The 13,114-nt window shown below is 45.1% G+C and overlaps 1 protein-coding gene across 2 annotated transcripts in view; it reads right to left on the bottom strand.

The window, feature by feature from the left end:
* Nucleotides 1-13,114, bottom strand: part of LOC144668435 (ADAMTS-like protein 1) — a 746,250-nt gene that overhangs the window by 402,744 nt on the left and 330,392 nt on the right. For both annotated transcript variants that reach the window (XM_078530487.1, XM_078530496.1), the window contains one exon: nucleotides 1,934-2,170. In XM_078530487.1, coding sequence (XP_078386613.1) covers nucleotides 1,934-2,170 — 237 coding nt within the window. The remainder of the gene's footprint in view (nucleotides 1-1,933; nucleotides 2,171-13,114) is intronic.

Below are 13,114 nucleotides of genomic sequence, written 5' to 3'. Positions count from 1 at the left end.
GTTGCATTCTAAGAATCCAATTGATGAGTGTGCTGGAGGTGCCCTGCAGCCTGACCGCAATTACAGGATTAAGTGTTAAATTAGTCAAACACCCTTTTCTAAACAAAGCATTCTCATTTTTACTTCAACATTGTCCAATGCACAATATCCAAAAGACAGAGTGTGATGATTTTAAAAAAATAATAAAGTTAACAAAAAACTGCAGAAGGATTGGAAAATAAGAAAAAATGTTCTGAATGATGCAAAGGGGGCTGGGAAGCAGGGTGTTGATAGACAGGCACAGTTAGGGGGAGACTTCAATTTCTGCCCCTCACCCCCACCAACCCAAGTAAAAGTTGAATGGATGGCCAGTTAAAATTTCCCAGGTCACCTTCTTGCCATGGAGCTTCTAGAAACTTCCAGGAGAGATTATCAACTACCCAATCAAGCAGGCAACAAAAACACTGTTCAAACGCAGCAGGACCCTCTATAGCAGATACACGTTGGGTACCAGTGATGGCATCAAAGCCTAAAAACAGTGAAAAATGGCAAAGGATTTTCCCCCAGCACAACACATTTCAAGAGCGATTGGGTCAGAAAAACTTTTATAAAGACTTTACTTTCATTATGGGGGGGCAGGAGGGGCAGGATTTTGCCCCTGTATTCCGCAGGGGAAGCTTGGGGGTCTCTGCCATGAGGCATGTCACCTGTATCACAGAAGCCCCTCAGCGCAGCCCAGCAGTTGATTCTGACCCTTACTCACTCTCAGCAGGGGTTACTGGGCCGTGTAACTTCTGCTACTTCTGAAAATGTTTCCCATGCTACTGTGAGGTGCCTTAGTCCATGAATTCAAGGCCCACTTCAGAGACTTGAGCACAAAAATCTAGGTCAATACTCCACTGCAGTACTGAGGGAGTGCTACATTGTCGGAAGTGTTGTGTTTCAGACGAGACATTAAACTGAGGCCCTAAACCAAACACAATTCAATCAGCCCTGACTTAGTTGCTGTACTTTGTCGTCCAATCCACCAATGTCTCGAATTTAAAATTCTTGCCCTTGCCTTGGAGCTTCCTCCATCATCTCTGTAGCTTCCTCCAGAATTTTAACCTCTCCCAGACTCTCCCATTCCTTCAACTCAGCATTGGTGTCCACACTTTGATTCACCAATTTCCCACTATCTGGAATTCCCTCACTCCTTTAAGATGGTCTTCAAAATACAATTTTGATCGCCACTTGTCACTATCTGTTTAACCCCATGTTACTGTGAACTGCCTTAGGATCTTTTCCTACATTGGGTGTTTGTTGCTTAATACCAGATATTAATTTATGTTGAAATCCAAATATTTACTGAAATTAATCTTAACACATTATCAATTTCCCTCTTTGTTAGTTTGGTGAGTCACTATTTTTGGAGAGGACAGGAGAAAAAAGGGAGAGAATTGGAGGAGTAAATGGCCCAGTAGAGTTTATCATCATGTAACATTAAAGATATAAGCTATTAGATTGAATAATTGAATTAAGAAATCAAGACCTCAATCAAACAGTAACTCAAACTACTAACTCCATTCTTAGATTTGATTTGGATTTTAAGATTTCAATATTTTAATATTTTAAATAAAGGGAAAGGGGGATTGGTAGTAATTGTTACTGTTAGTAAAAACAGAAGTAGTATCGCAGAAACTTTGGAATAGGCTGGGTACCTTCTGAGCTTCATGATCTAGGAATGATGTACTAATAGTCAGAGCTGAATGTTACCATGCAAAGAGTGTGCGCATGTGGATGACATCGAGAGGTGTGTATATCTGTGAGTGAATAGATGGGTGTCTATATCTGAGAAGCTCAGGAGATTCTGGAAGAAGACAAAATCAAATAATTGAATTCACAAAGTATTTTTGAATATTATGAACAATTATTCATCATAATTCTGCTTGCAGTCCAGGGCTCTAATACTTACTTGGCAATTTCCACTGATGCACATGTGCAGAGTCTCTGTGTAACACCGTGTACCATCGAGTACTTTAGGTGCCAGTTCCACAACTAACGCTGTACCCTTTGCCAGACACTTCAGTGCACAGGGTTTGTCAGGGTCATTGTAAAGAGGAAGCCATTCATAGTACTGTCCTTGGTACTTGACATCATTGTGAGCAGAACATTGCTGAGCACGAAAGTCACCAGCTTCTGGTGGGCAGTCCTAGATGGAGAGAGAAATAGAAGGGTTCAAAATTGACAATGAGGAAGCATCCAAGGATATTGAAGGAAGTGAGAATAGAAATTTGCAAGGGCACTGGCCATAATCTTTCAGACTTCTCTAGACTCAGGGGTGGTACCAGAGGACTGGAGAATTGTAAACATTACGGCCTTGTTCAAAAAAGGCTGTAAGGATAAGCCCAGCAATTACAGACCAGTCAGTTTAACTTCAGTGGTGGGCAAGATTCTAGAAACAATTATTCAGGATAGAATTAGTAGTCACACGGAAAAATATAGGTCAATAAGGAAGAGCCAGCATGGATTTCTAAAGGGGAAATCGTGTTTAACTAATTTACTGGAGTTTTTTGAAGAGGTAACAGAAAAGGTCGATGAGGGTAATGCTGTTGACGTGGTGCATGTGGACTTTCAAAAGGCATTTGACACAGCACCACACAACAGACTTGTGGGAAAAGTTATTGTTCATGGAATAAATAGGACAATGGCAACACGGAGATAAAATTGGCTGAAAAATAGGAAGCAGAGAGTAATGGTCAATGGATATTTTTCGGGCTGGAGGAAGGTTTGTAGTGGAGGTCATAATGCTCATTTGGAGAGCTGGTGCAGACATGATGGGCCAAAGACCTCCTTCAGTGGTGTTAAAATTCTGTGATTCTGAAAAATAGAGACACTGATTCAGATTAAGCTATCAAATTTGACTTCACTGCAAAGTGATCAACCGACAAAAAGTAGGAAGAGAATGATTCTGAATGCGTTAACTTAAATCCCTTAACTGAACTCAGCACATGTAATTGCAAATTACATTAATCTGACAGAAATCACAAGTAAATTTAACCCTTTGCATTTACGAATACTTAAGAAAGTAAATGGAGAGTTCAGTTAGAAGTGGCTGTGCAAGTATCAATTACCACAGTGAATGAAATGGTAGATTATAATTTCCTGCATCATCTTCTGCTTATTTTGATATAACTTAACTAAAATACAGATTCTTCACAAATTTTTATTTCTGCACAAAGAGCCAAATTTTGTCAAAGTGGGCAAATATTCCCCCTTGATAACTGAAGTGGCATCATATTAAAGTCACTGCAGGATCTAGTTGGCAGGATGAGATGCTGCACTGTTACCAAGAATGTTGTTTTTTTGTTAATTATTTTGCACTATTTCCAGGCACAGAAAGGAGAGAGAAATTGTCTCTTATTTCCGGCCTAGAGAAGAATCAGTAAGTGCTTGATGAGTCTCGGCAATGTTTCCCTCCGCCTTCACTGGGGCTGCAGGTTATACGTCCATAGTCTTGGTCTATTTGTGGCTGATCTACTCAACCAGCAGATGTTGTTACTACAAACATCTGGTAAATGCTGACATCAGTGCCAAGCTTTGAATGTAGCACGATCTGCTGCAACATTATAGTGAACACCCTCAATAATAATAAAGCAAACTAAAGATAAAGGCCACCACAGATAGAGGTGACAGAAAGTGCGGATGACTTCATCCCACCAGGTCTCTGAACATGCTTAAGGCCATGAAATAATCTTGGTCAGTGTGGACTAAACATTGAATTGATCATAAATTCTACTGTAATACAGGTATTATATGAATCTCACTCCAACTGAAGAATCAAACTCATCACTTATATACACCAACAAATTAATGGTTATATGATACATAAATACACAGTTCATGGAAACTGGATAAATGTGTAATCTGGTCACATCAAGTTACATGGGTTTTAACATTTCATTTTACAATTCAAATTTTAAAGCAATTTCATAATGTTGTGTAATGGCCACAGTTGAGTTTAATTTTATAATGATTCCATAAAATGGCCAATACAAGTTCTGGCAAGGTTAAATTTTACAATTGCATGATTGGGACTTGGCAACAATTGCAAATCCTGATAAGTTCAGGGTTTAAGGTGTTTACTTTAAGTTGCCATGTTTCATTGGCATTTGGAAATAATTATTTTAATATCAACTATTACAGTAAATTCAATACCACTATCACCATTTGAACCCTGCCAGTGTCAAGCACTGATTAACTCGGAGCAGAGGTTTCTGCTGTGTTCAGGTTGTGGAAATTCAACAAAATGAGGGAGGTACTAACTCAAGAACATTTAAAACAGGAATCAGAGCGTCCATCTGGACTTAATGTAAATCAATGAGTCTTGGTTGCCTTTCAGCTATTTATATTTAAAAGGGTGGTGTCACTACATTGGGGAGTTTTCAGGAAGGTTTAGCCTCTGAAACAACCTGCTTTGAATATCCATGGCTGTGGTTACCATGGTGACTACAGGGAACAGGCTACATTCCAGGAGGTGCTACGCAAACTATTACACTGAAGCATTTGTAACTTTATATAAAGAAAATCATTTTAGGATGGCCCCCGAAAGATCAGCAGGTAATTGTGATGCCCAGACGTTTGGACCTGATTTGTAATATGTTAGCTGATCTCAGCTGCTGAGGCAGTGAATATGCTACAATTGGTCTCACTGGTCGTGGGCTACACGGGAAAATCTTCTAGGATTTCCACTCCAGCTATTAGGCTGGGAAGTGTGGATTTATGAACACAAAGCAAAGAGTGAACTGCGTGCCTCCTGTGTTTGAAAATCTATCGACTTTCGTTACCTGGGATGGCGTAAGAAGAATGGCCATTTGGACAAGGGGCTTCTCAATGGAACTGTGAAGCAGTATTAGCTACTGCCCTCGACATAGGACGAGAGCAGAAATGAGGCAGAGCAAAGCAATTCCAGCAGCACAGAAGTGAAGACAATAACGTTAGCATTTTAACAAATGCGTTATTGCTCTCCTTGGGATGAATGAAGATAAGCGAGGCTTCTTTGGAATGAAGCAACTTTAGACAATGCAAATGTTGATGAAATATTGGAAGGGAAATTCACTCTACATGGCAGATTCAAATTGAATATCTGGTCTGCAACATGCCAGGGGTGCCCAAACTATGGATCACTGCTCACATGTGACCCATAAGAGGAATATAGGAACAGCAGGAGGCCATTCAATCCCTCAAACCTGTTCCACCATTCAGAGAGATCATGGCTGATCTGGATCTTAACTCCATTCACCTACCTTGGCTGAATATCTCTTAATATCCTCAGTTAGCTAAAATCTATCAATCTTAAATGTAAAATTATTGATAGATCTAGCATCTACTGTTTTTCATGAGGGGAGTTCTACTCTTTTACTCCCTTTCACATAGAGAAGCGATTCCTCATTTCTCCCCTGAATGGCTTGCATCTGATTTAAGGCTATGTTTCCTTGTCTTAAACGGTCCACCAGTGGGAAAAGGTTCTCTCCCTCTCTCTCTATATATTCTATCAATTCCTTTCAAAATGCTCTAGAATGACAACCCATGAAACCATGGCAACTGAATCTGTAATTGTGCTTTTTGTTTTATTTGCTTGTTAGTTTTGTGTGAATGTTATAGGTCCAGGAGTTTGTAAAAGATAGCTTGTTGTCTGATTGATGAATAAATGCTACATCAGAGAATTAGTGGTTGCAACTTGAGATACATGAAAATCAATGCAAACATTGATTTAAATGTTAAATGCAGACTGTGCGAATCCCCGATAAACACATAAGTGACTGAGAGGCAGCAGCCTTGGTAAAACTCTTGAGGGATGACCAGACAGCTGTAGTGTTCAATTGTTTAATTATGCAAGTCTGCTTACTATTGATGTCCACTGTGCTTGATTGTTTAAGCCTGGGTGTGGTCTCTGAAAAAAGTAAACAAACTGTAGAAGGTATTGGAAGCTAGAGCTGTTGGATGAGTGCAGACATTTTGTGACTGCAGAGATATTTTAAAACTCTTGTAAATAAATTTCCTGCACACATATAACCTGCAGTGTGTCATCTCTGCATTGCTCTGAGGTATAAAATACACAACAAACCAGCGAACACAACACCACTGTGCCTCTTATAAAAGCAAAATACAGCAGATGATGGAAATCTGAAATAAGAACAGAAAATGCTGGAAAAACTCAGCAGGGATGACAGAATCTGTGGAGAGAGAAAAACAGAGTTAACATTTCATGTCTGTATGACTCTTCTTCTGAGCCTCATGACTGGAGCCTCGAGGGACTAAGCAGTCACTGGGTGCTGGATGCTTCCACTTAGCTCCAGTGCAAGTCAGTGCTGTAACAAGGTGGGTGATCTTAGTTGGACAGTGAATGGGGAAGAATACATAACCTGATTGGGAAACAGAAATGTGTGCATTTCTAAGAAGTTTTGATTGAAGGTATAGAGTGATGAGCAGCTAGCAACAAAAACCTTACATCGCCTGATTCACTGCTTATGATTCTTGTAAAATCACATGAACACACTTCACAATAACCTTTATAGTTAAATTAAAGTAAAATTCAATAAAACAGCATAGTTTATGGGAAATTCAATGTTTATTAGATCTAATAATAATTTATTTGAAGAAATCAGGAAGCTCTTTTTACCTTATGTTATTAATAATTGTTTTACAAATTGTTTATTTTTTAAAAATGGCTGGAAAGCATCATATACCCTTCTAAAGCATGTACCGGAATCCAACTGAATATTTTCACAATATCTGATTGTGCAGCAGGTGGCAAGTTGAGATATTGTGCATAGATTCCCATTTTATCATTAAGATATTCACTGCATTATTTGGGAGGTTATTTGGTGTTTCTGCCATGGTTAGGAACTGATTTAATCCAGGGGACATCAACATTTTCTATTGTGAGATTTTAAGGGGAGATTTTTCAGAGTCCAACAATACTGTCGAGGCACCATGAAAGCTAAATTTATGTTGCCATAATTGCAGCCATAAGAAGTGATTTTGGGTGCGCATCAAAACAGAAGTGTCGATATAACTCAGGGCACCACAAAACAAACTAAAGCCGCAGTCTATGAGAGGCCTCCAGAAAAATGTCCCACACCAGTGATTTTTCTAAACGTGCTGTGTAAATGTAACCAAAAGAGCTGTTCGGCAGTCCAGCTGAAGATGTGGATAGCTTACTGAGGAATGGTGCCAAGCAGCAAAAGAGCCGAAAGATTCAAGAAACAGATGCCTCAACTCAGTGAAGAACCATTTCCACTTGGGTCTGGTTATCCAATATAAACTGTCCATTAGGAACCATTGCAGCTTCCAAGATACACAAATCTTTAACGCACACGTAGAAATAATCTTCCTAAAATGCCTTGGTAGCAATATTACAAAATGGAATTATAACCATGCACAGAACTTTGGTGCATGAATTTCTTGAAAGGCTCAGAACTCCTTAACCCTGAAACCTTCAGTAAGTTAAAGGGTTAAACCGAGCATCAGCGTCTTAATCTCAGATGATTATGGTTCTGTTACTAATAGATCCACAATTCAATACACGCGACAAACTAGAAAACAGCCAAAGCTGACAAAACATCTTCAAGAAGACGTTACAGCTGCCAAATAGTTGGAGACTAACCAGCTCTGAATATAGATTTATGAAAGGTGAAAACAGTCAGTCACATTGAGAGTGCAGTAGGACACTAGTTTGTTGTAACCTAAGCTGCAAGTTGTATAACTTCATCAGTCCTAGTACAGGAGCAAAATCCAGACACCTGGTATGGAGTCAAGCAGGAAACAGGCTCAAGCAAGATACTGTAGGACCTCTTTTCTAGAGGACCCTGAGATACTGGTTTTTAACACCTTGGGGCCTGGTGCCATAGCGAATGTAAAGCCAACTCAAAGAAATCATTTTCTGACAGATATTGCACAATGTGCCTGGTGTGCCCGGGAGTCAAGAGAAGAACTTCAGATCACAGCAGCCTGTATAAAGTGAAGGTTTTATGATCGGTTGTTCTTATGGAAAATGGTCACCATCAGCTCTCCCTTCCCCCTCCCAATCTAACAGTGCAATGCATCTGGACATAATTAGTGCGCTCCAACTGAATCATGGGAAAACACCCTCGCCATTGTCATTTCTGGGACTTTATGATCTTCAATCAAAGGTCGTGCACAGGCTTGCAGCTCCCAATGTCCTGGCTCCCAATGTCCCGGCTCCCGGTGACCCGGCTCCCGGTGTCCCGGCTCCCGGTGTCCCGGCTCCCGGTGACCCGGCTCCCGGTGTCCCGGCTCCCGGTGTCCCGGCTCCCGGTGTCCCGGCTCCCGGTGACCCGGCTCCCGGTGTCCCGGCTCCCGGTGTCCCGGCTCCCCGTGTCCCGGCTCCCAATGTCCCGGCTCCCCATGTCCCGGCTCCCAATGTCCCGGCTCCCAATGTCCCGGCTCCCGATGTCCCGGCTCCCGATGTCCCGGCTCCCGATGTCCCGACTCCCGATTTCCCGGCTCCCAGTGTTCCGGCTCGCTAACCCCAGCTCTCCACTAATGTTCCAGCTGGACACATATTGGAAGTCAGGTTCAGGTCAATGTTGGTTTTGGATCTCCTCTTCCTAAAATATCCACAGTCAGGGTAAAGATGAACATCATGCCTGATTTATTCTTAAATCTTAACTGTTCCCTAAAGTATATGCAAAGCTCTTTAGTTTTGATTCAGATTTGTCTTTTTATGGAACTTTCTATCCCATCCTCTGAGGGTGAAAGGTCCAAGTGAAAGGTGAAAATCACAAGAACGCAGTCCTCTCTCCTGACATGGTTTTCTGATACTAGGGTTCAATTCTTGTTCTGTCCATTGCTCGATGGCTTGAATCCATTTGGGCCTGAATTTTAGGCCCAGCGGGTTAGTGCATTCAGCAGGGCCAGGAGTGGATGTGAAATCTTCTCCTGCCCGCCATCAGCTCCCGGTAGCAATTTCACTGACTGTCCAAATAACTGCCGGCCAGCGTTAAACACGTGCTGAGACAGGGTCAACAATGCCGGAGGGGGTGGGAAGAGGGTGGGCAGTGGGATGAGCGAGGGTGCGAGTGGGGGGTTTCAAGAGAGCTCCCTAAAGGCTGATAATCATTGTTCAGCAACCCTGGGGAGCTGCTTTGAATTTCCAGGGGTCTGGCTAATTTTCTTGGTCATTCTGCTGGTCCACTGTGTCTGCAGAATGTCATCCGCACCCAGAGCCCATGCCAGGCGGGATGGAAATCCCCGGAGCCAGTCTGCTTCCTGCTTTGCTGATGAGTGCCTGTGGATTCTGCTGGAGGCAGTCAGTGCCCGATGGGATATCTTACTGCATGAGATGGCCACCTCACGTGATAAAGAAGGCCTGACTGGAGGTGGCAGGTCACGTCAACAGAGGTGATGTAGTGCATAGGACCTGTATGCAATGCAGGAAGAGTGCAATGGCTTCTGCGCTCTGTCAGGGTGAGTACTGAATCTAAATGGAACTATGCAGAGATGTCTTTGTGGGTTTCAGCGCTTTATTGGTGTTCAAGGGTGTGAAATACCCAGCGGGAATTGGCACATATTCCTGAGCCTCGAAAGACTAGATGTGATTAGACCGGAGGGCTGGCATTTATGTAACGGTGAGGTGGGACAATGTGATGGGCACCTGAACCTCTGTGTTTGGCGGGGGGCAGGCTGGTATATTCTGGCATGTGGAAGGGGAACTAATGAAAGCAGCTTTGTGTTACAGGAGAAGAGGAGTCACAATGCACAGGAGTGAGGATGGACAAGTGGTGATGTCCCTAATCTTCTAATCTTAAATCAGGCAGAGGAGCAAGTACTCAAGGTGGCGTGTGCATATGGAGCCAGTCCACTGAACCCAGAGAGGTAGGGGTCTCAGAGGAGGGTAAGAACCCAGTGGACAAGGAAGAGACTGGGGAGGGTATGAGGGATGTGGGGCGGTGGTTGTAAGACTGACAGGTGAAATTCACTAATCCCCGTTGCTCATCCATTCAGAGGTCCTTGCTCAGCCAGATGTCCATTCTGAAAAGCTACCAGACTGCATGTACTCTGAGTTCTTAATGTTGTTCGAGACTGACATGTTTCCCCTCCCTCAGATGGAGCATCCTCACGACCCCAGAAGGACCCCAAGGACCCTCCCTTGACCTCCGAGGATGACCGCAGCCAGATGCACCCGTGTCACATCCTCCCTCTGCACCGTCCACCAGCGCAGGTACAGGCACGTCAGTGGCATGAGTGTTCTGGAAGGATGGCAGTGCACACTGGGAAAGGCACGTCACACTCACTTGAGGAGCTGGTGGAGGCAGAAAGTCCCCAGGCTGCCTGCGGACAGAGAATTGCTGGAGACCAGGACGATGCTGAACCTGAAGCAGATTATGAGCCGCTGGAATTGTCTGTAAGACGACAAATGCTGGATGTCCAGCGGGATGTTCATGAAGATCTGGCAGAGATCCCTGAGGCTCCATGTGCCACGGTCTCTGTATTGGAGGAGTCCATGCAGAGTGTGAGCATTACATTAGCCCAGAGATCTGAACACACAGCTTCCTCCATAGAGAGAGCGGCGACTCTCATGGAGAGGCAGCTGCAGGAACTCAATCAGGGGGTTTCTAGGATTCGTTCAGACCTGCGTGTCCACACACTGGCAGTGAGCTCAGCGGGTGACTGCCAATGTGAGAGATGGTGAGGCACCTAATGGCTGTGCCAGCTGCCCATCCATCCCTGGTGAGCAGGAAGGGTCAAACCAGCCTCATGTTGGCAGGTGAGCCGCAGCTCCATGTATCTGGAGGCTCCTCTCAGGTGCTCCTGATGTTGGCAGCAGCTCCTCAGCCCCTTTGTCAGTGACCACCGCACCTGAGGAGACGCAGTGACTGAGGAGTGCCCAGTCATGGCGCTGGACTGTCCCATCCAGTCAGAGCGCTCACAGGCTCCGGCAACCAGAGGACAGCCGCCAAAACCACCAAGGCTGATGGGACATCAGAACCAGCTGCCTGCCTCCAGCACAGCTGCCAGCGAGGGGGGAGAACCAAGACATAGCACTCGGAGACGGAAATTTAAACCACTCTGATCACATAAGGTGTTTCACGGGTGAATCATTTCTCATTGACACGTGTGTCATGGTGCATGTATGTCACAAATCACTGTTAAAATGTGACATCATGTCAAATAGCCTCAGTGTGCTTCATGCAACTGTTAGGGAAAAGGCCTGGGAGCCGTGTGTCACACATATAATGAGCTGCAGAGTTTATTTCAGAGGTAGGGACTTGAGTGGAGGGTGACGGGAGTGCCTCATCAGCACCGATCAGTGAGGTAGCGTTTCCCTTACCATCACACTGACTCCTGGCTTTGGATTCCTAACTGAAAGTCCCCTGAATCAGTGCCTCTCTGGGCTCCCTGCCTCCCATACACATCCTCACATCGGGATCTTGCTCTTCACCCTGGGGCTCTTCAGGATCCTCCTCAGATTCAGCAATGGGATCATCCTCTGCAGCCCCTGGAACAGCATCCCTCTCTTCACCCTTCAATGGGTCCCCCCTTGATTGAGCCGGATTAAGCAGGGCACAGCGGCCACTAAAATCAGGGAGACACGTTCCAGAGGATATTGCAATGATCCCCCTGAGTGGCCCAGGCAGCAAAACCTCATCTTGAGCAGGCCTGTTGCCCTCTCAATGATTGCCCTTGTGGAGGTATGACTGCAGTTGTAGCTCTCCTTGGCTGCAGTCCCTGCGTGTCTGAGCAGTGTCGTCTGCCACCTTTTCATCGGATAGCCTATGTTCCCCAGGAGTCAGCCATCCAGCGTACTGGCACAATGAACAGGCTTGGCGCCTGAGGGTGACGCAGGATGTAGGCATCATGGCAGCTTCCTGGACACCTGGCACAAACCTGCAGTATCTGACTCTTGTGGTCACACACAATCTGCATGTTCAGAGAGTGGAAACCCTTTCTATTGACAAAGGCCCCCAGCTCCTCCACTGGCACCTTTATGGGCACACGCGGCAGTCAATGGCTTCCTGAATTCAGGGAAAACCTGCAATTGCCGCGGAGCCCCTGGCTCGCTCTGCCTGGCTGGCCTCGTCTGTCCTGAAGTGAATGAAGATGTTGACCCTTCGGAGCAGAGCGTCAGTGACCAGCTTGATGCAGCTGTGGGCAGCGGATTGCGAGACTCCACAGAGGTCTCCCACGGACCCCGCAATGATCCTGAGGCAGAAATGTTCAGGGCCACTGTCACCTTCAGAGTCACTGACACAGGGCGGCCACCTACACAGTTGGAGACTTTGTTGGGGCCGATCATTTTGCAGATCAAGGTGACAGTGTCCCTGGAGAGGAGAAGCCTCCTTCACCACTGATACTCGGTCAGTTCCAGGTAGCAGGATTGCTGCCTGTATAACTCTACCTGCCGGGTACTGGCACTGTTTCTGCACCCTTCTCCCTTGCAAAGCCTGCTGGGCCTCCACCCCACTGACTGCGCCTCTCAGTCCAGAGGGCAGATTCTGGGGAAGGTGCCTGTGGGCAACTGGCCCCCTCTCTCTTCTGGCCCTCTCCTCTTCAGAGGAGGTCCCTCCAGCTGAGCACACAATCCCCATGTTTGTCCAGATGGTTGCACATGTTTCTGCACTGAAGCAGCCTTTCTGCAGAAAGCCTCTGCAAATGTTTAGCAATCCATGAATTATCCAAAACAACCAAACAACTCACAGCTAAACTCCTAACTCCTCATCTTACCAACATCTTTTGGGCCTTTTATCCCACCCTAGATGTAAAGTGAATGAAAAATGTGAAGGCCGCCTGGCTGATTGGCCTGTGTGGTGAGTGTAAAAGCACACGGGCCACTCAAAATTGCTGTCAATTGGGGATTTAATGGGCTTAATTGGCACTTTATCTGTCAGCAGGCATGCTTCCAATTCCTGCGCTTGCCTGCCAACCGGAATATAGCGAGGCAGTGCGATGACATCAGAACGCCCTCCTGAGGTCCTCACAGCCCATTTCACGAAGGGTTGGGTCTACCGCGTGCCCACACTGTGGTCGTAAAATTCTGGTCTATTTGGCATAGCTCAATGCACAGGATTGGACACAATACTCAAGATGTGATGTGAGCAAAACATTGTATGCTTTAAACATGACTTCCTCC

The sequence above is a fragment of the Cetorhinus maximus genome, chromosome 2 (genome assembly GCF_964194155.1).
Source record: "Cetorhinus maximus chromosome 2, sCetMax3.hap1.1, whole genome shotgun sequence".
In the NCBI taxonomy this organism is placed as follows: Eukaryota; Metazoa; Chordata; class Chondrichthyes; order Lamniformes; family Cetorhinidae; genus Cetorhinus; species Cetorhinus maximus.
This window is presented reverse-complemented; position numbering and strand designations above follow the sequence as displayed.